General features: G+C 42.6%; 1 protein-coding gene across 2 annotated transcripts in view; it reads right to left on the bottom strand.

The window, feature by feature from the left end:
* The window catches only part of hip1 (huntingtin interacting protein 1), a 249,125-nt gene that overhangs the window by 139,900 nt on the left and 88,574 nt on the right, over nt 1-20,651 (bottom strand). Inside the window, exons 2-3 of one of the 2 annotated variants that reach the window (XM_068010197.1) lie at nt 20,512-20,628; nt 12,696-12,772 (exon numbers count right to left, since the gene is read on the bottom strand). In XM_068010197.1, coding sequence (XP_067866298.1) covers nt 12,696-12,745 — 50 coding nt within the window. In that variant the 5' untranslated portion in view covers nt 12,746-12,772; nt 20,512-20,628. The remainder of the gene's footprint in view (nt 1-12,695; nt 12,773-20,511; nt 20,629-20,651) is intronic. The other variant, XM_068010196.1, reaches the window with a different exon arrangement.

The following is a 20,651-nucleotide window of genomic DNA, read 5'->3' as shown; positions in this document are numbered from 1 at the left end:
TATGTACACGTCAACATGTATGAAGACAAATTACATTGGCGTCATTGTTAGGTATTGCCAAATAAAGGTCAGGTACTTCTCAGCAGAAAGAGAAAAAAAAACAGTCCAAGTAATAATTCTATTTTAGCAAGACCTTTTCAATCGCTGTGTGAAACTGAAATGGTCTTACTCCCAATAGTAGTTTTCTTCTGATGCAGAACACAAATGCTAGAGCTTTACAGACCAGTCAAACCATGGATTAATGTCCAGAGGCACAAAGAGCACAAGAACTTTTTGCACACATGCAGGTAAACAGCAAATGAGACTGGTTGGTCTGATCTTTTGCATTTTCTCCGTGCCCAAATTTAGAAATTACAAAACATCTATTCAAACGGCATCCTTCAGTATTTTTAAGCTGATTCTTAACAGGAATTTCCCATTTCTTGAGCCTGCTTGTCCCTGGTCTTCCATGTTGTATCCAGCAAAGAAAGCAGCCTTCATTTAACCTTAAAGGCAAATTCTATTCGCAATTTTGTCACAGAGAAGTTGGTGCAAATGGCCTCCAGACCTCATGATGATACAGTAAACTGCTGAGATTCACTCACCTGCCATGACAGCCTGCTGCATAAATAACAACTTAATGGAACAGTTATAAGAAACCACGTCCAGTGGGGCACAATCCGTACAAGTGTGCAATGTGAAGAAAAATTGGAAAGCCACAATCCAAGCTGAATGTCTGTGCTTCGTTTATATTAAATGGGTTGCCTCTGGAGGCAATGCTTAATATAAATGCAAAGCAACAGCCCATCACTGGAGACCTCTGTAGAGAAGCATAGTCTACAACTGTCTTTCACAAGCCAGCATTATGGCAACAGCTTTGATAATTTCAGTCCAAGATAATTTATCTTCTGTGCATCATTCTTTTGACTTGAAATAAATTCAAGGATCTTTCAAGACAACTTTGGCCAGAATTGCATCTCCGAGCCCTTCACCAGATATAATATACTGACTGTCACTTTATTTAAACAGGTGTTGGCTCTTTTATAGCCAGAAGCCAACTAAACTCCATTAATACATACTTTGCAGGCATCATTCTTGTCACACTAGTCCTGACAGAAAGCCAAGAAAGAAACAGATCTGTAGGTGAGAGACTCACTCCATGGATAGTGTGTTGCTGAGGCTCCAGCAGTACAGTACCACATGCACCACTGCAGTGTCACTGCATAAGCATGACTTGAATCCACAGAACATTCATCATCAGATCTAAAGGGAACAGAATGGGTTAAGGACTGACCATGGCTCCTTTCAGTTCTGTTCTTCGATTGACTGATACAAGGAAAACCTTTAATCCCAATTTTTGCCTCTCTAATTTTCTCTCCTCCTCTCCTGAAGGTGCTGAGTTATGCTGGGTTCTACATTCATGGTTAACAGACTGCTTCACAAACTGCGGGCATCACCACTGAGCTTGAGCCTATCTGCACTGGAGGTTCACGCATGTGTTTGCAGGTGACACTGGATCAGGAGCTGACGTATAGTATTTCTGGGCTTGGGCTGATAAGCGGCAAATAACATTGGTGCCAGGCAATGACCATCTCCAACAGGACAGAATCTAACCTTCTCCCCTTGACGTTCAACTGCATTACCATCACTCAATTCCCCACCATCAACATCTTGGGGTTACCACTGACCAGAAATTTAACTGAACCAGCATATAAATACTGTGCCTACAAAAGTAAGTCAGAGGCTGGGAATTCTAAGGCGAGTAACCCCTCACTCTTCAAATCACCGAACTCTACCACCTAGAAGGACAAAGGCAGCAGACACATGGTAACGCCACTACCTACAAGCTCCCCTCCAAGTGTTACGGCCTCAGTAGAGACCGTTAAGTTTAATAACAAGAGATATGAACTCCCCAGACCGATTAAAGAAATACACAAGATTTCACATTTTAGAATTTTGCTATAACTAAACTAAAAATCAACATTAACTTAACAGTACTTAGTGGGTAACTTAATGCCTGCGCAGTGGTGCTTTAAGGTGGAGCACAGTTTGCGCTGACTGACCCCACCCTTTAAGCCTGGAGCTCATCTGTCATGGCCTAGTGAACTGGGACGGCAACAGCGAGGTCTGCAAGCCATAGGTTTGGATTTAGAGTTTCTCTCTCCTAGGTGGGTTGCCGACTAAGGCTTGAAGGGATCCTCCTTCCCTTGCTATTTTATCCATAGCTGGAGCTAATACACTAAATTACAGAGAAAGGTATTTCCTATTAACTTAACACACTTGAAAACCCCACACCACATTTATACATTACACAAGTGTTCTCATCGAAAAAGGTATCCAGCTGCAATGGGACCAGTGTTCTTCTTAAAGCCAACATCCTCTTCACTCACTTCTTCCGAGCATATTTGACCAGACTTCCATTAATAAGGCAACCTCTGGTGACCCCGTTGGCCTTTATCCTCTGCAAAACTCGACTTTCAAACCGGATTCAAATCTTAGCAGCCTTTTGTTGTATTGGTGATCTGAGAGGAGCTGTTTCTCTCTCTCTTTCTCTTTGGGCTGCGCCACTGAAATGGTCCTCATTTCTTCCTTTCAGCTTCCAGACCTAGGAAAGCCTTTAAAATTTATCCCGATCAAAAGTCAATAGTCATTTGCCTTTTATGGTGCCCATAGCAAAACCACCTGGGCCTTCCAGGTGTTAAAAATTGCAACTCAAATTTGCATTTTCGAGCCTCTGGCTCCCTGTTTACAATCAGAGTCTGGGAAACCAAAACCCATTGTCCTCTAGGTGTTACAACCATGCACCCTGCTTTCAAAAGGGTCTTTGAACTGGGTTCCTTGTTCGCATGGTAACCGAGACCTTGGCTTGTCTCTCGGCAGATTTCAAATGAGGTCACATGTTTCCTGTAAATGTCTATTTTACACTGCATTAAAGATCAGTTTTTTAAAACATAACCATGCTACAAAGTCCAGCAGTCATAACACAAGCCACACACCATCCTGACTTGGAACTATATTGCCATTCCTTCACTGTCTCTGGGTCAAAAACTTGGTACTCCCTTGCTAACAGCACTGTAGGTATCATCACATGGACTGCAGCAGTTCAAGAAGGAGGCTCACCAGCACTTCGAGGGCAGTTTGGGATGGGCAACAAATGCTGGCCTTACCAGTGATGCTCACATCTCATGAAGGAATAAAAAAAATTGTAGTTTCCCTACTGCCCCCCGAGGCAACATGAGCCAAGTTAACACAGACCAGGAATCAAACACTGGATATTTGGCTCAGTTACATTCGAAGCAGGGTAATCAACAAAACCATTGGGAAGCCATCACAGACTTTATTCCCTTTTTTTGTCTAGATGGAGCACTCTGCTGATATGTAGTATTCCATGTAACAGTCTACCCAAGAACTGACAAAACGCGGTCAAAGAGGGCAAGCAAAATGGAATTGAAACACTCAAACTTCTGGTAGGAATTCCATTAGAGCATAGCCTATTGAAATGAATAGTTAATTTGGCAGCAACATTTAGATGGAAGTTCTTTTTCACAGTGGATCAATTTGGACAGATACAACTGTCATAATTTAATTTAATCCCCCTCAAATCTAAATCAGGGGACATAATCACTGACCAACGCAAACAAATGGACCGCTGGGTTGAGCACTACCTAGAACTGTACTCCAGGGAGAATGTTGTCACTGAGACTGCCCTCAATGCAGCCCAGCCTCTACCAGTCATGGACGAGCTGGACATACAGCCAACCAAATCGGAACTCAGTGATGCCACTGATTCTCTAGCCAGCGGAAAAGCCCCTGGGAAGGACAGCATTCCCCCTGAAATAATCAAGAGTGCCAAGCCTGCTATACTCTCAGCACTACATGAACTGCTATTCCTGTGCTGGGACGAGGGAGCAGTACCACAGGACATGCGCGATGCCAATATCATCACCCTCTATAAAAACAAAGGTGACCGCGGTGACTGCAACAACTACCGTGGAATTTCCCTGCTCAGCATAGTGGGGAAAGTCTTTGCTCGAGTCGCTCTGAACAGGCTCCAGAAGCTGGCCGAGTGAGTCTACCCTGAGGCACAATGTGGCTTTCGTGCAGAGAGATCGACCGTCAACATGCTGTTCTCCCTTCGTCAGATACAGGAGAAATGCCGTGAACAACAGATGACCCTCTACATTGCTTTCATTGATCTCACCAAAGCCTTTGACCTCGTCTCTTCAGACTACTTGAAAAGACTGGATGTCCACCAAAGCTACTAAGTATCATCACCTCATTCCATGACAATATGAAAGGCACAATTCAACATGGTGGCTCCTCATCAGACCCCTTTCCTATCCTGAGTGGCGTGAAACAGGGCTGTCTTCTCGCACCCACACTTTTTGGGATTTTCTTCTCCCTGCTGCTTTCACATGCGTTCAAGTCCTCTGAAGGAATTTTCCTCCACACAAGATCAGGGGGCAGGTTGTTCAACCTTGCCCGTCTAAGAGCGAAGTCCAAAGTACGGAAAGTCCTCATCAGGGAACTCCTCTTTGCTGACGATGCTGCTTTAACATCTCACACTGAAGAGTGCCTGCAGAGCCTCATCGACAGGATTGTGGCTGCCTGCAATGAATTTGGCCTAACCATCAGCCTCAAGAAAACGAACATCATGGGGCAGGACGTCAGAAATGCTCCATCCATCAATATCGGTGACCACGCTCTGGAAGTGGTTCAAGAGTTCACTTACCTAGGCTCAACTATCACCAGTAACCTGTCTCTCGATGCAGAAATTAAGAAGCGCATGGGAAAGGCTTCCATTGCTATGTCCAGACTGGCCAAGAGTGTGGGGGAAAATGGCACACTGACACGGAACTCAAAAGTCCGAGTGCATCAGGCCTGTGTCCTCAGTACCTTGCTCTATGGCAGCGAGGCATGGACAACGTATGTCAGCCAAGAGCGACGTCTCAATTCATTCCATCTTCGCTGCCTCCGGAGAATACTTGGCATCAGGTGGCAGGACCATATCTCCAACACAGAAGTCCTCGAGGCGGCCAACATCCCCAGCTTATACACACTACTGAGTCAGCGGCGCTTGAGATGGCTTGGCCATGTGAGCCGCATGGAAGATGGCAGGATCCCAAAAGACACATTGTACAGCGAGCTCGCCACTGGTATCAGACCCACCGGCCGTCCATGTCTCCGCTTTAAAGACGTCTGCAAACGCGACATGAAATCCTGTGACATTGATCACAAGTCGTGGGAGTCAGTTGCCAGCGTCCGCCAAAGCTGGCGGGCAGCCATAAAGGTTGGGCTAAAGTGTGGCGAGTCGAAGAGACTTAGTAGTTGGCAGGAAAAAAGACAGAGGTGCAAGGGGAGAGCCAACTGTGTAACAGCCCCGACAAACAAATTTCTCTGCAGCACCTGTGGAAGGGCCTGTCACTCTAGAATTGGCCTTGATAGCCACTCGAGGCGCTGCTTCACAATCCACTGACCACCTCCAGGCGCTTATCCATTGTCTCTCGAGATAAGGAGGCCAAAGAATTTAATGCATAAGCAGGTCAATTGACTAGGTACAGATTAAACCAGACCTAAAACTGGTACTCAACCTTAGAAATACAGGGAAGTTACAAAACAGAAACAGGCCATTCCCAACCAGTCCACGTCAGCATTTACAGGCCAACCAAGCAAATAGTTCTAAACACAATTACCCACCCTACTTCCCCATCCCTTCAACCCCTTTTCTTTTAGCAACAAAATGCTGACCACTAACCCGTAACTAAATTACACTACCCTATAACTCTCTGCTTAATTTTGTTTCCCCTTCACTCAGTTCTGAATCTCTTATATTTAATCTTGCATCTATGGCCCCTCATTATTGTTCCATCAACTACTGAAAAAAGTAGTCTTCTGTCAATCCTTCCCCATTTTTTCACAATTTTAAACACTATCATTTCTCCCCAGACTCCAGTTATTCGAACAAAGACCAAATTTGTCAAGTCTTTCTTCGTATTCTGGGCAGAATACTAGTGAACCTGTATTGTATCCTCTCTAAAGCCTCAATGCCATTCCTATAAAGTGGAGCTCAATACTGTGCACAGTACTCCATCATTATCTCTTATATATTCTATACCTCAAGATAAAACCTAGACTTCTATTGTTTTTTTTCACAGCCTTATCATAGCCTTTAATGTTCTGTGAACTTGTACCCTCAAGTCCCTCTGGTCTTCCAGAGCTCTGAGCCATCTTCCTTTAGATTAGATTAGATTAGAGATACAGCACTGAAACAGGCCCTTCGGCCCACCGAGCCTGTTCCGACCATCAACCACCCATTTATACTAATCCTACACTAATCCCATATTCCTACCAAACATCCCCACCTGTCCCTATATTTCCCTACCACCTACCTATACTAGTGACAATTTATAATGGCCAATTTACCTATCAACCTGCAAGTCTTTTGGCTTGTGGGAGGAAACCGGAGCACCCGGAGAAAACCCACGCAGACACAGGGAGAGCTTGCAAACTCCACACAGGCAGTACCCAGAATTGAACCCGGGTCGCTGGAGCTGTGAGGCTGCGGTGCTAACCACTGCGCCACTGTGCCGCCCCCCCCCCCCCCAGTGTATTCAGTGTATTGTTACTGATGCTATTTTTTTTCATCATCTGACACTGACTGAATTTCATTAGCCACTTTCTCGTCCATTCTTCCATTTCATCAATATTCCTTTGTAATCCCTTTGGTCTTTTGACGAATTAACTATGCCTCCTATTTTTGGTTTCATTCACGAATTCCAAACACCACAGCCTCCAGACCTACATCCAAATCATTGATGTACAGTGAACAGAAGTGACCCCAGAACCGAATCCTGAGGAACAACACTGCTCACACCTAACCACTGCCCTCAACTCATACTCTGTTTTCTCCCTTTTAACAATTTTTAATCCAGTTCGCTATCCTTCCCCAATTCTATACTATTTTCGCTAGTAATCTTCCACTCAGTTACTTCTCAAATGCTTTCCTGCAATGTATATACACGACAGTCACTGCATTTCCCATCTACCGTTACTGTTAGCTTTTCAAAGAATTCTGAAGCATGTTGATTCCTTTTGAAACCCAGGCGGTCTCCTTCCAACAGCTTCAGAACTGCATTCTGAAGAAGGGTCACTGACCTGAAACATTAACTCTGCTTCTCTCTCCACAGATGCTGCCAGACCTGCTGAGTATTTCCAGCATTTCTTGTTTTTATTCCTTCCAATAGCTGTTCCTTTTGTCATGGAATCTGCGGTCTATGAGACCCTGGGGGGGCATGTGTCAGCTGTCCTCTGAACAGATCACATGTCAAATGCTCTGTTAGGTGCACAGACGCTGATTGCAAAGATTGTTTCTTTTTTTGGAACAGATTGCGAGGTACTGGAACAGACTGTCCTAACAGAAATTGAAACAAAAGCTTCAAGTTTCTGGGGGAACTGAAACTGGTTGGAACCAGATAAAAAGAGACAGAGCCAGGTGGCAGGAAAGTGCATTTTACAGGCAGGTTGAAGAATGTGAAGACTGGATGTAGGAGCGTTTCCTGTTACTTCGAGGAACTGATTAACCAGACCTGGCCAGACAGTACACAGGGTTATCACTGAAGGGCACCGGTAAAGATAATATTGGTGGATCCACACCGTCAAGCCTGTCATGAACAGAACTGAGAAGGTTCTGGAGAAATACGCTTTTTTTTGGTGAAAATTGTACTTGTGGAGTTTGGGATTAATGGAGAACTGCTATTAGTTGGGAACTAGTGGCTATATCTTTGAAGACAGGATCTGGAGATATAGCTGAGGGATTTCAGAGTTTGGAAGAAGTGTGTGACTGTAATTTGGTGCCATACATGCTGAGTGGACTGCCCAGTAAATCTGTGCGATCCATCTTTGTTGTATCAGATAGTGAATGTGTATTTTATAATATCTTGACCATGATTTGTCCAGTAATTCATGTTTAATTTATGTTGATTTTGGTTTGATTGTTAGTCAAAATTACGTAAGTAAAATCTTGTCTACTTGTTTTTTTCATCGGAGTCATTTAGCAAATTTGGTTCTTTTGGTTTGTTGGTCTCCACAGCGATCATAACACTTTTCTCTTCCATTTTACACCAAGGCAATACAAATCATTTACTTTCACTCAAACAAAAAAGTTTCACACCCATTCCTTGGTATTCAACACGCTTCTTTTATACATATTGCAGATTAATTGTTGCAGCCACTGAATCACATCTCTATCATTTCTAAACAGCTATAAATCAGTGTTCATTGGAAGATACAAAGATGTCTATCCTGGTTGCTCATTTGCAGCAATCCTCACGGACTCCAGAGGACAGCAACAGGAACTTGAACACTCCTTTCTGAGGTGTGAAAGGTGCTGTGGTTTTTCTCATCTTCAATGCCAAAAAACATCACAGTGCAGGTTAACCTTGGGGCAAAATGATGTGCATGTTATGGCTGAGAACTGTTAAGACGCTCAGCAGAAAGACATAAAATATATAAAAGGGGCCTGAGGTATAAAGGCCACCTGCTGAAAAAAAACTGGGGTTGGCGAAAGAAAAAAAAAGAAAAAGCAGAAAGGCTTCCTTCAGCCCATGTCCAGTACCAAGCTATGATGCAGATATGTAATTAAAAAAGGAAGGGCTCCAGCATACATTGACATGCTACACAACATCTTGGGAAGAAAGTCAGACACATGAAAGTTCTGCTTCTTGTCAAAGCCATCACAAGCACTTCCATTAAAATGGATGCCAACAGTTCTGCAATACAGCATTAAATTTGACCATCCAGAACATTATCACATTGCAAGCTGTCCAGAATAGATCTTGCACCATGTTGAAATCAACTGTTTATTGTATAAAAGTGATGAGGAAACTCTTAAGATTTAGCCTGACAGCTGCCAGGAAGGGGCTACCTGGAGGGAAGGCATGAGAACATGCACTCATACCTAGGGATCAGTTCCTTGAAAAGGATTGCAGAGGGACACGCAGCTGCTGCTGAAGCTCCATGTGTCTAAATAATTGCCATCTAATAAGGAATGGTGTTTGTCCATACAGCACTAACAGAGGTTAATGGATATGGTAGACATAGACTGCATCCCGCATCGTTAATAAACATGTCTTTTCATTTGAATTGCGCGTAGACCAAGACACTGAGAATTTGAAACGGGGACCAAAACCTATTTTCATATAATTCTTGCCTTAAAAATCAGCAGTTGGAGAAAACATGCATTTCTATCTAGGGACACTAAATGTTAAATTGCAAAACTTAGGATGCCCGAGCAGCTTTCCAACTATAGACAGGGAACACCACCACCAATTTGCACTTTTATAGCAATTTTCACTTATTAAAAACATGCCAACATAAAAATAATTGCGCAGCAAAAAATGGAGAGAAAATGGAGAGAAAATGGTTAGACATGGTAACTGAATGCAAGATAGAAAAGGTAGGTTTTTAGGAAGCTTTTGAAGGAGAAAAGGGCTAGCAAGTCAGGGCACGTTCCAGACTGCAAGGCTAAAGCCAGCAAAGACTCTGCCAGTTGAAAGTACAACACGGAGAGGGAGGAATGGAAATAAGAATGGAATCAGAAACATAGAGCAGGAACACAGGGATGATCAGGGTATAGTGGCGGGGGAGGGCTGTGGTGCTAGAAGGATTGTAGATGTGGACAAACATTTTGAAACTGATGTGCAAAGGGACTCGAGTACATCTGGTGAGTGCAGAAGAGGGGAGTGGGACTTAGTGCAGAATCGGATGCAGACATTGGAGTTTTGGATGAGGTGTTATTTTTGAAGGGCAGATCCTGGAGGGTTGGCAAGGAAAGCTTTGGAGTAATTGAGTCTGGAGGTGATAAAGGTGTGGTCTTTCAGAGCCAATGAGGTGAGGTAGGGATGTAATCAAATAGACCACTGAGAATATGAGCATTGATCATAAACAGAGGCAGCTACCAGAGGGAAAGTGTCAGTCGCTCAGATGCAGAGATTTAGATGTGGCCCCACATGATTACTTCGGTTTTGTTGACATTGAATTATGGAAGTTCTTTCTCGTACAAGGACTTGAGATTGTCTAAGCAGTGTGAAGAGCTGGGGGATGGCGGGAGCAGGGTCACTGGTGTACTTGGCCCCATGTTGACAAACAATTTCACCAAGAGGAAGTATGCAGAAAAGGAATGGAAAGAGGCCATGGATGGAGCTTTAGGCCACACTAGATATTACCTTGCAGAGGAAGAAGGAGCAACCATTATAAAGGGATTTGTTAGCTGAATTGGGAAGGATGGCTGAAACCAAGGCCAATTATTAACAAACAAGTTTATTTTAAATAGAATATATGAACAGAATGCGGATTTCATAGTGAAATTGAACTAATTTTGCACATCTCCTCTCATGATAAATTAATACAATTCTGTGACTATAATCGGCTAAACTCACCAGTATGATAGCTGATCTTGAGGGACTGCTGTCTCTGCAACAACCTGGTCCACTCCTCAGTCATTCCCAACATCCCCTCCTTTCCCTAATGCAGCTTTCCATGCAAGCACAGGAGATGCCCTTTTAGGTCCTCCCCTCTCAACACCCAAGGCCCCAAACACACCTTCCAAGTGAAACAGAAATTTACTTGTACTTCTTTCAATTTAGTATACTGTATTCACTGCTCAAGATGTGGTCTCCTCCATATTGGGGCGACCAAACGTAGACCAGGTGGCCGCTTTGCGGAACACCTCCATTCAGTCAGCGTGACCCTGAGCTTCCTGTTGCCTGTCATTTCAATTTTCTACCTTGCTCCCACTCTGACCTTGGCCTGCTACAGCGTTCCAATGAAGCTCAACACAAGCTTGAGGAACAGCACTTCATCTTTCAACCGGGCACTTTACACCCTTCCAGACTAAACAGAGTTCAACAATTTTAGATCAGAATCTCTGCCCCCATTTTGTTTTTTTTTTTACTGGTTCAGTTTTTTTTAATCGTTTTTCTCTTAATCCCGTTACTTTGCATTTGGACAGCTGCTATCCTGCCAACCGCATCTCAACTGGACACATTGTTGTTTCTTTACTTGTCCCATTATCCTCCCTTTTGCTTTGCACTACGAAACCTTTTGTCATTTAATTTTGTCCTGCCCTCCACCCGATCACAGACCTTCCCCTTTCCTTATTCTTCACCCCTCCCCCCTTCACTTGCTCACAATCCATTACATTTCTAACTTTTCTCAGTTGATGAAAGGTCAAGATCTGAAACATTAGCTGTTTCTCTCTCCACAGATGCTGCCAAACCTGCTGAGTGTTTCCAATATTTTCTGTTTTGATTTCAGATTCCCAGCATCCACAGTATTTTGTTTTTGCGCCCTGAGTTAACTTACTCTGTTCCAGGCCGTACAAGTTAATTCCTCGGTTTGGAGTATCAATCTTTCTGATTAAAACTATCTGTGCCTCCCACTGCCTCAGACTGCTCTCCAGAGGGAAAGAAAGAAAACAAAGACTGTCCTCCAGCACTTCTGGGTGTCCAGGTTTAGTCTCTGAGGAGCCAAAGTTACCAACATGAATGAAAAGCTGCCACCCTTGGCGTGGAAGCTTGTGGCCTCTCTATGAATATTGAGCTGATCCCAGCTACCAGATGTATTGAATGAAAACCAATTCTATCATGATGGCATCTAATATCTGGGTCCAGGAGTTCACAAACTACTTTGTGACAAAGCAAATGTATGCCAAAGTAATCAGATGGATATCTATAATGGCTGGTACTCCACCCAGGAACTATTATGGAAAACCTAAATGGTCAGCCGTTCTCTGGGAGCTAATCTGTAAGCTGATCGAACCTTACATTAATATATTATAATATGAAATAAAATGAAATCCCTTCCTGACCATATAGGTCTGTCCCAAAATGCTAGTGTCCATACAGGGAGAGACTGTGTACTCCAAACTGGTCAAACATAATCTGAATCAATATGGATTTCTCAGTGCATTGATTTAGAGGCCCTAAAGCATATTGACATTTAGCTGGTCAAACAAATGGCAATATATTACTTAAGTTGCTCAACCAATTAACTTAAAATAACTTGGAAAACTTCATAAAGAGTCATGAGAAAAAGATCTGTGCACTGAGATTTCATTCACTTCAGCAGATTATTCACTTACCAGGAGAGTCACTAGTTTTCATTTAAATGGGAAATGAAAAATGAACAGAATGCAATCCCAAAAACATCTAGTACCTCCTAGAATTCTGTGCAATTTAAGTGGAATTTTGATTCAATCGCCATAGATCAGTAACTTTAATAATAGGGAATCACAATCACTCAGTAACTTCACCAAGTTTTTTTGTTTTCATTGAAAAATGGATGGAATCCATCGATCCCCAAAAGATAAAGTACAAGTTCTGTAACCCTGTGTAATAAAAGTAATTTGGTTCTTTCAGTCACAACTGACCTGCGTCCTTACTCATAAGATATTTACATAAATGGACTTCACTGCACTTGACTATTGAAAATGTGCAACTGCCCAAACCTGCAAGAATTCATTTGTCAACAGAATAAAACCATCAGGACTTCACCATGAGGGAAAAAACCTTATAGAAGGAATCAATGCAAGTAACTGAGGCAGTTCTAGATACTTAACTCATCACACAACAAATCTCTCAAGGGACAAAAAAACACAATGAACAATGTCTTACTGTTTCATTAGCACTTTTTAAAGTACATTTAATCACACCACTTACAAATTATTTACATCATTTTCTCCCGTCTCCTCTAGTTGTCTGTCTGTCATCTGGAGATTTCCTGGAAATCTAGGATTCTATATGGGGGGTGGGTACAGAAAAGGGAAAATCATATTAAGAAACCATCAGGAAAAAAATCCTGCTTCAGATAATTCTCTTAGCATGGGAAAATAAGAGACTAGTAAACAAGAGCTGCTGTCTCAATGGTTAATTTGTATGACAAAACTTTTTGCCAGAAAGTTCTGACTGCAAGACCTTGCTCAGTTCACACTATCTAACAAAGCTGTAAACAAATCTTCCACTACAATTTTATTTTAGAATAAGCTAACATAACACATGTTAAAAGACAGTGCAGCTGCAAACAGCATAATGGTTCTAGTACCCACTGCTGCCAACAGTAACAACAGGGATCATACTTGGTAGTTACCATGATGCGTCACCACACATTTTCCCTGACAGGACAGCAACATTTCTTTAACCCTTGAGAAGTCTGGAGGATATCACACCATCTAATAATAAAGACTGGTTAGGCTGAGGGTTTTTTTTTTTTTACATTCATGGGATGTGGGTGTCACTGGCACAGCCAGCATTTATTGCCCATCCCTAATTGCCCCAAGGAAAGGTGGTACTGAGCCACCTTCTTGCACCACTGCAGTCGATGTGGTGTAGGTACACCCTGTGTTGTTAGGGAGGGAGTTCCAGGATTTTGACCCAGCAACAGTGAAAGAACAATGATATATTTCAAAGTCAGGATGACGTATGACTTGGAGGGGAACTTGTGGTGGTGTTCCCATGTGTATGCAACTCTTGTTTTTCTAGGTGGTAGAGGTCACGGATTTGGAAGGTGCTGTCGAAGGAGCTTTGGCAAGTTGCTGCAGTGCATCTTGTAGATGGTACATACTGCTGCCACTGTGCGCCAATGGTGGAGGGAGTGAATGTTTAAGATGATGGATGGGGTGTAAATCAAGCAGGCTGATGCCAAGCTTCTTGAGTGTTGTTGCAGCTGCACTCATTCAGGCAAGTGGAGAGTGGAGAGCTCCTGACCTGAGGTTTGAAGATGGTGGAGTTACGACCAGGTGAGAAAGGGGTCTAGGGGCTCCCTCTCAGCCGTTGCCTGGTTTGACCGTAACAGGGTATAATTTTTAAAGCACTGTTTTTAGCTCCCTCTCAGTGAATCCTTGTTCAAAACTCTCCAATTGTAAGGCAAAGAAATTAACCAGACAGGTTTTCTTAGATTTAAACAAGAAAGGTGTAAGTTTATTAACCTTAAAACACACACAGATAGAGACAGAAAAGGAGAAAGAGTAAAAGGGGAAAAGCTTGAAGCAATAGCTGGAGTTCATTCACTATCCTTTGAATTCGATGTAGAGTCTTTGATTACAATTAAATCTTGCAGTTTCATTGGGGCCCAGTGCACACTTTCAAACCTGTTTCGATGTAGCAGTTGTCTCGAGGTTTACGTGGCTTCAGTGGATCTAGAAATTTGAGAGAGAGCACGAGCTTTTGTCTTCAAAGCAGTCTCTGTCTTCATACTGTCCTGTGAGCACAATTCAAACCTCCAAGTTGGCCAGCAGGTTAGTCATGTGACTATGTTTTTTCAACAAACTCTCCTGTGTTTTTTGTGGATTCTGCAGCTTAGCAGACACCCTCAGTGGTGTGGGGGTGGTGGATGGAATGCTGGCTTTTACACATTCAATGTCCGGTAATCAAAATCCATTTGGGTTAATTGGATCAGGGAGCAGTTCCATTGTCTCTCCAGACAACTGGCTCTTAGAATGCAAATGTTCCCAGCCACTGCTGTTATCACTTTAAACAAATCATCTGCTCAGTCCAGCAAGAGTTTAAAATTAATGTTCATGACAAAATTAATATGCCTCATTCTTGGCAGGTGGTATCTTCATGACAGTGGACAGGAGAACGAGGTGGTGAGTTACTCGCCACAGAATTCCCAGCCTCTGACCTGCTCTATATGGTTGGTGGTCAATGGTCATGCCCAGGACGTTGATGGTGGAGGATTCAGCGATGGTAATGCTGTTGAATGTCAAGGGGAGATGGTCAGTGCCTGGCACTTGTGTGGCATGAATGTTACTTGCCACTTATCAGCCCAAGCCTGAATGTTGTCCAGGTCTTGCTGTATGTGGACATGGATTGCTTCAGTATCTGAGGAGTTGCAAATGGTACTAGCACTATGCAATCATCAGTGAATATCACCACTTCGGACCATATGATGGAGGAAAAGTCATTGATGAAGCAACTGAAGATAGTTGGATCAGGACACTGCCCTGAGGAACTTCTGCAGTGATGTCCTAGGACTGAGATGATTGGGCTGCAACAACCATCTTCCTTTGTGTTAGGTACGACTCCAACCAGTGGAGAGTTTTCCCCGATTCCCATTGACTCCAGTTTTTCTAGGGCTCCTTGATGCCATACTCGGTCAAATGCTACCTTGATGTCAAGGGCAGTAACTCTCACCTCACTTCCAGAATTCAGCTCTTTTGTCCATACTTGGACCAATGCTGTAATGAGGTCTGGAGCTGAGTGGCCCTGGAGGAACCCAAACTGAGTACTGGTGAGCAGGTTATTGCTGACTAAGCCCTGCTTGAAAGCATTGTCGACACCTTCCATCATGTTGCTGATGATTAACAGTAGAGTTTGACAAGTATAAGACATTAGGTCGACCTCAGCTGGAGTACTGTCCAGTTCTGGGCGCCGCACTTTAGGAAAGATGTGAGGGCATTGAAGAAAGTACAGAAAAGATTCACGAGAATGGTTCCAGGGATGAGAAACTTCAGTTATGAAGATAGATTGGAGAAGTTAGGACTGTTTTCCTTGGAGAACAGAAGGCTGAGAGGTGATTTGGTACAGGTATTCAAAATCACGAGGGGTATGGACAGAGTAGACAGAGAGAAAATGTTCCCACTCGTGAAAGGATCGAGAACGAGAGGGAACAGATTTAAAGTATTTGGTAAGAACAGCAAAAATGACATGAGGAAAAACTTTTTCACACAGAGAGTGGTTAAGGTCTGGAATGCGCTGCCTGAGAACGTGGTGGAAGCAGGTTCAATTGAAGCATTCAAAGGGAATTAGACAGTGAAAAGAAAAGGAAGAATGTGCAGGGTTACGGGGAGAAAGCAGGGGAATTGAACTGAGGGAACTGCTCTTTCAGAGAACCAGTGCGAAAACGATGGGCCGAATGGCCTCCTTCTGCAATGTAACGATTCTGTGACTGTTGGGGCAGTAATTGGCCAGATAAATTTGTCCTGCTTTTTCTGAACTGGACGTACCTGGGCAACAATCCACATTGTTCGGTAGATACAGTGTTATTGCACTACTGGAACAGCTTTGCAAGTGGCGCAGATAGCTCTGGAACACAAGTCTTCAAGGACATAGCCTTTTCTGTATCCAGTGCACTCAGCCATTTCTTGATATCACGTGAAGTGAATCGAGTTAGTTGAAGACTGTTATCTGAGACACTGGGGACCTCAGGAGGAGGCTGACGCTGAGATCGATCATCCACTCAGCAATTCTGGCTGAAGATGGTTGAAAACGCTTTAGCCTCATCATTTGCACTGATGTACTCTGTTCCCCCATCAATGGGGACATTTGTGCAGCCTCCTCCACTATTTAGTTGTTTAATTGTCCACCACCATTCAGGACTGCAGAGCTGTGATTTGCTCCGTTGGCTGTGGGATCGCTTTGCTCTGACCATAGCATGCTACTTCTGCTGATTAGCATGCATTTAGTCCTGTCGTAGCTTCACCAGGTTGGCAGCTCATTTTTAGGTATGCCTGGTGCTGCTCCTGGCATGCTCTCCTACACTCCTCATTGAACCTTTTCTCTGGAACAGAGGAGTCTGAGGGGAGATATAATTGAGGTGTACCAAATTATGAGGGACACAGAGTGGATAGGAAGGACCTATTTCCATTAGCAGAGAGGCCATTAACCAGGTGGCATCAATTTAAAGTAATTGGTAGAAGGATTAGTAAGGAGTTAAGGAGCAATTTTTTTCACCCAGAGACTGGAGGGGGTCTGGAACCCAGTGCCTGAAAGGTGGTAGAGGCAGAAACTCTCTTCGCATTTAAAATCCAATTGGATATGCACTTAAGGTGCTGTAACCTACAAGATTACATACCAAGAGCTGGAAGGTAGGATTAGACTGAATAGCTCTTTTTTGGTCAGCACGGACATGATGGGCCAAATGGCCTCCTTCTGTTCCGTGCGTCTTTCCATGTTAATAGGAATCATTGTGCAGAAGAGTTTATTTTTAAACACACTTGTTCCTACATTGGAATTTATAATTGTTCTTTGGTCAATGTTCAAATTACCTCTATAACTAGTCAGCAGTAGATAGTTACAGTAAAACTGAGTGTAGTGGAAACAGAATGAGGCCTTGCAGCCCAGCAGTACCCTTTCAATACACCTACTCAGCACAACTCCAATCCTTCATCAAGAACCCATCAATTGTATTACCTTCAATGACATGCCCTGCTGATGTATTTCACCAATCTATTATCTTTTGGGTGGAAAGTTCCACCAGACCATCCTTTCCTAAAATTCTCCATCTTACTGTCGTCATCTTCTGATGCCAATGCCTCCCTTGCAAGGGTACCTCTTACAGCATCTCAGCCAAATGGCTATTCTTCATTTGTGAATTGTGACAGTTGTCATGCAGGCCCCCACCTGCCAAGAATGAGGCATATTAATTTTGTCAAATGAACACTGCCAGACACTTAGCTGAAAGATATTTGCATACTAACAGACTGTGCTTGTGGAGACAAAAGAACCAATCCCTGACTCATTCAACCCACAATGAATTTTGATCAGACATTGAAGGTGTAAGGAACAGCATTCCAGAGACTGCAAAGGTGATACAATCCACAAAAGCCAGGACTGGTTAAACCAGCTGGTCACATGACTAACTGGCTGGTCCAGGGATTTTTTGAACTAGCCACAGAGCTTTTGAACTCAAGAGTGTGTTTGCTCCTGGACTGAGAAGGCCTCTCCTGGCTGGCTCACCACAGCCTCTCCTGTCTGCTCCCATCTTTTCTCACGGAACTCCAAATCCACTGAAGACACATGAACCCCAAGACAGAAAAGTCTCCTACAGCGAACAAGGTTTAAGAACTGGACCCCAACAAAAAGTAACATTCAAGGACTCTACAATGAGCTGGAAGATCCGTAACAAAAACCCTCTTCAGAGATTGCCTCAAACTTTTCCACTTTATTTCTTCTGCTCTGTTCTGTCTCTATCTGCATGTGTGCATCATGTATGCATGGTAGCGTGGGCGCGTCATGTATCCACAGGCGTTAACCGAATTGGAGTTGAAGTTTAATAAATTTCAACCTTTCTTCTCTAAACCTAAGAAAATCTGTTTGTGCTGGTTTCTTTGCCTCTTGATTGGAAAGCATTGAACAAGGATTTACCAAGGAGGAGCTAAAAACAGTGTGTTTAAAATTAAACATTGTTACATTAAGACCAGGTGAAGCCCGAGAGGGAACCCTGGACCCTTTTCTCATTTGGTTGTAACACAGTTTATGTTGGCTCAAAGACACACACTTCCAGCAGAGGTTGCTAGACAATGATCAGGAACACAAACCATTGCCAATTTTTGCCCCTCCTATCAAATAGCAGTACACTTACAACCATTCTATATAATTTAACGTGTTCCCTGGTATTTGAACCCTTCCCAATCAAGAACAATTTGCCTGCATCTATTTTGTCAGTTCCCTGGTTTCGTCATGAAAACCTCAGGGAACCTGAAGTTCTCCTCTTTTGCAAAGAGAACAAGCCCTCATAATTGTCCCTCATAGCTTAAATTCCTGATACAAAATAGTTTAACTGCCGCTGTATCCTCTCATTGGGAACAATATTTTGTTCTATGATAGAAAATATTTTACACTGAGGGCAGTTAGAAAATTCAGTCACAAATCATGGTTGAAACAGGAGTTCATAAATTATTTTATAAGAGAAGTAAATAGTTGTTTGACAGAGAAATATTGAAGTGTATGGGACTGAGCAGAGAGTGTAATTAGACTAGGCGGATCTCAGAGAAAGACACTGGTTAGGCTTGATGGGCCGGACAGCCTGTTTCTGGGCTGCAACAATTTATGACTTAGGATACAGGAGGTATTTTTGTATGAACAAGTATTAAAATTGTATTTTAAGCAGATTGATATGAAGCTGTGAATGCAATGTTACAGTTGACATAGTTCCAGTCAGAATGTAAGACACATTATGGAAAAAATTCAAGAATTCAGTCAGAAGAAATTGATCAGTACTTTCAGTGATTCCTCCAAGAATCGGTTCTATAACAACCCAGATGTGAAAGAATAAGTGCACCTTAGTGAATAACCATTTAAAAAACAGTTAAACACTTCATCCTATGGTGGTGTATTCAATCGGAGCAAAGTACTATGGTTTATTTCTAGAGGGATAGAACTGAAAAGTAGGGAAGTTACACTAAACCTGTATCGAACCTTGGTTAGACCACTCTTGAAGGACTGTGTGCAGTTCTGGCCACCATATTATGAAAAGGATATGGAGGCACAAGAGAGGATGCAAAAAAGATTTGCAAGGATGATAGCAGAACTGCGAGGTTATACCCATCAGGAAAGGATGAACAGGCAGGGTCTCTTTTCTCTTGAAAAGAGAAGGCTGAAGGGTGACCTAATGGAGTTCTTTAAAATTATGAAAGGTTTTGATAGAGTAGATACAGAGTGTTTTTCCACTTGTGGGGTTGAACAAAACTAGAGACTAATGTAAGATAGTCACCAAGAAATCAAGTGGAGAATGCAGAAGAAATTTCTTTAACCAGAGAGTGGTGAGAATATACAACTTGCTACCACAGGGAGCAGTTGAGGCAAATAGTATAGGTACATTTATGGGAAAGCATATGAAGGAGAAGGGAATAAAGGGTTTTGATAATAGAATTAAATGAGGAAGGACAGGAGAAGGGTCAGGTGGAGCATAAATGCCATCATAGACTTTTTGGGCCAAATGATCGATTTCTGTACAGTATATTCTATGCTACAGTGTACTTTCACTTCTGGGACTGAAGTTCTAATTCATATTTGTCCATATAGGATAAACATGTCTTCTCTCTGACTATTGTAAAGTTCAGAAGCAAGATCAGTTCTAACCTATTTCCTGGTAGACTCAAGTTAAAAACACAACTGCAAATCAAAAGCTGAATTATGAGCAATCTCCAGCACAGAAACCTATGTTGGAAAGGTAGGAGCATAAATGCCATCATAGACTTTTTGGGCCAAATGATCGATTTCTGTACAGTATATTCTATGCTACAGTGTACTTTCACTTCTGGGACTGAAGTTCTAATTCATATTTGTCCATATAGGATAAACATGTCTTCTCTCTGACTATTGTAAAGTTCAGAAGCAAGATCAGTTCTAACCTATTTCCTGGTAGACTCAAGTTAAAAACACAACTGCAAATCAAAAGCTGAATTATGAGCAATCTCCAGCACAGAAACCTATGTTGGAAAGGTAGGAGCAACAAGACAGGATGGAGTAAAAACAGCATTTTAAGATTTTGGAAATTTTTTTGAAACAATGACAGCCAAGAACAGCCAGAATAATAAATGGCAAAGGAAGCAATAAAAAGATTATTTTCTTCCTTGTTTGCAGTATGTACAAGATAAAGTTCTGAAGTAATATCTGACAATGCAGGGTCTGCTTGAGGTAGAGTATCAGCACCAAGTTCTCTGATCATCAAAGGCTGGAGGTTTTAATAAGTGGGATTAAAAAGGAAGCATTCTAATCTCAATGAAATAATCATTTGATAAGCCACATCCTTTACCTTGCTTCGATGTTCAGAAGATTTTTAATCGCAGTTTGGCAGACAAAGAAAGAGACCAATAAATATTAGGAAAATACCCACGCTGGGAGGCTGACTATTACAAAAGCAGAAAGAAATCTGTGCAAACGAAAAAGCAGGAA

Source organism: Heterodontus francisci, chromosome 30 (assembly GCF_036365525.1).
Source record: "Heterodontus francisci isolate sHetFra1 chromosome 30, sHetFra1.hap1, whole genome shotgun sequence".
NCBI lineage: Eukaryota > Metazoa > Chordata > Chondrichthyes > Heterodontiformes > Heterodontidae > Heterodontus > Heterodontus francisci.
The sequence above is the reverse complement of the archived record's forward strand: the minus strand, read 5'-3'. Positions and strand labels throughout refer to the sequence as shown.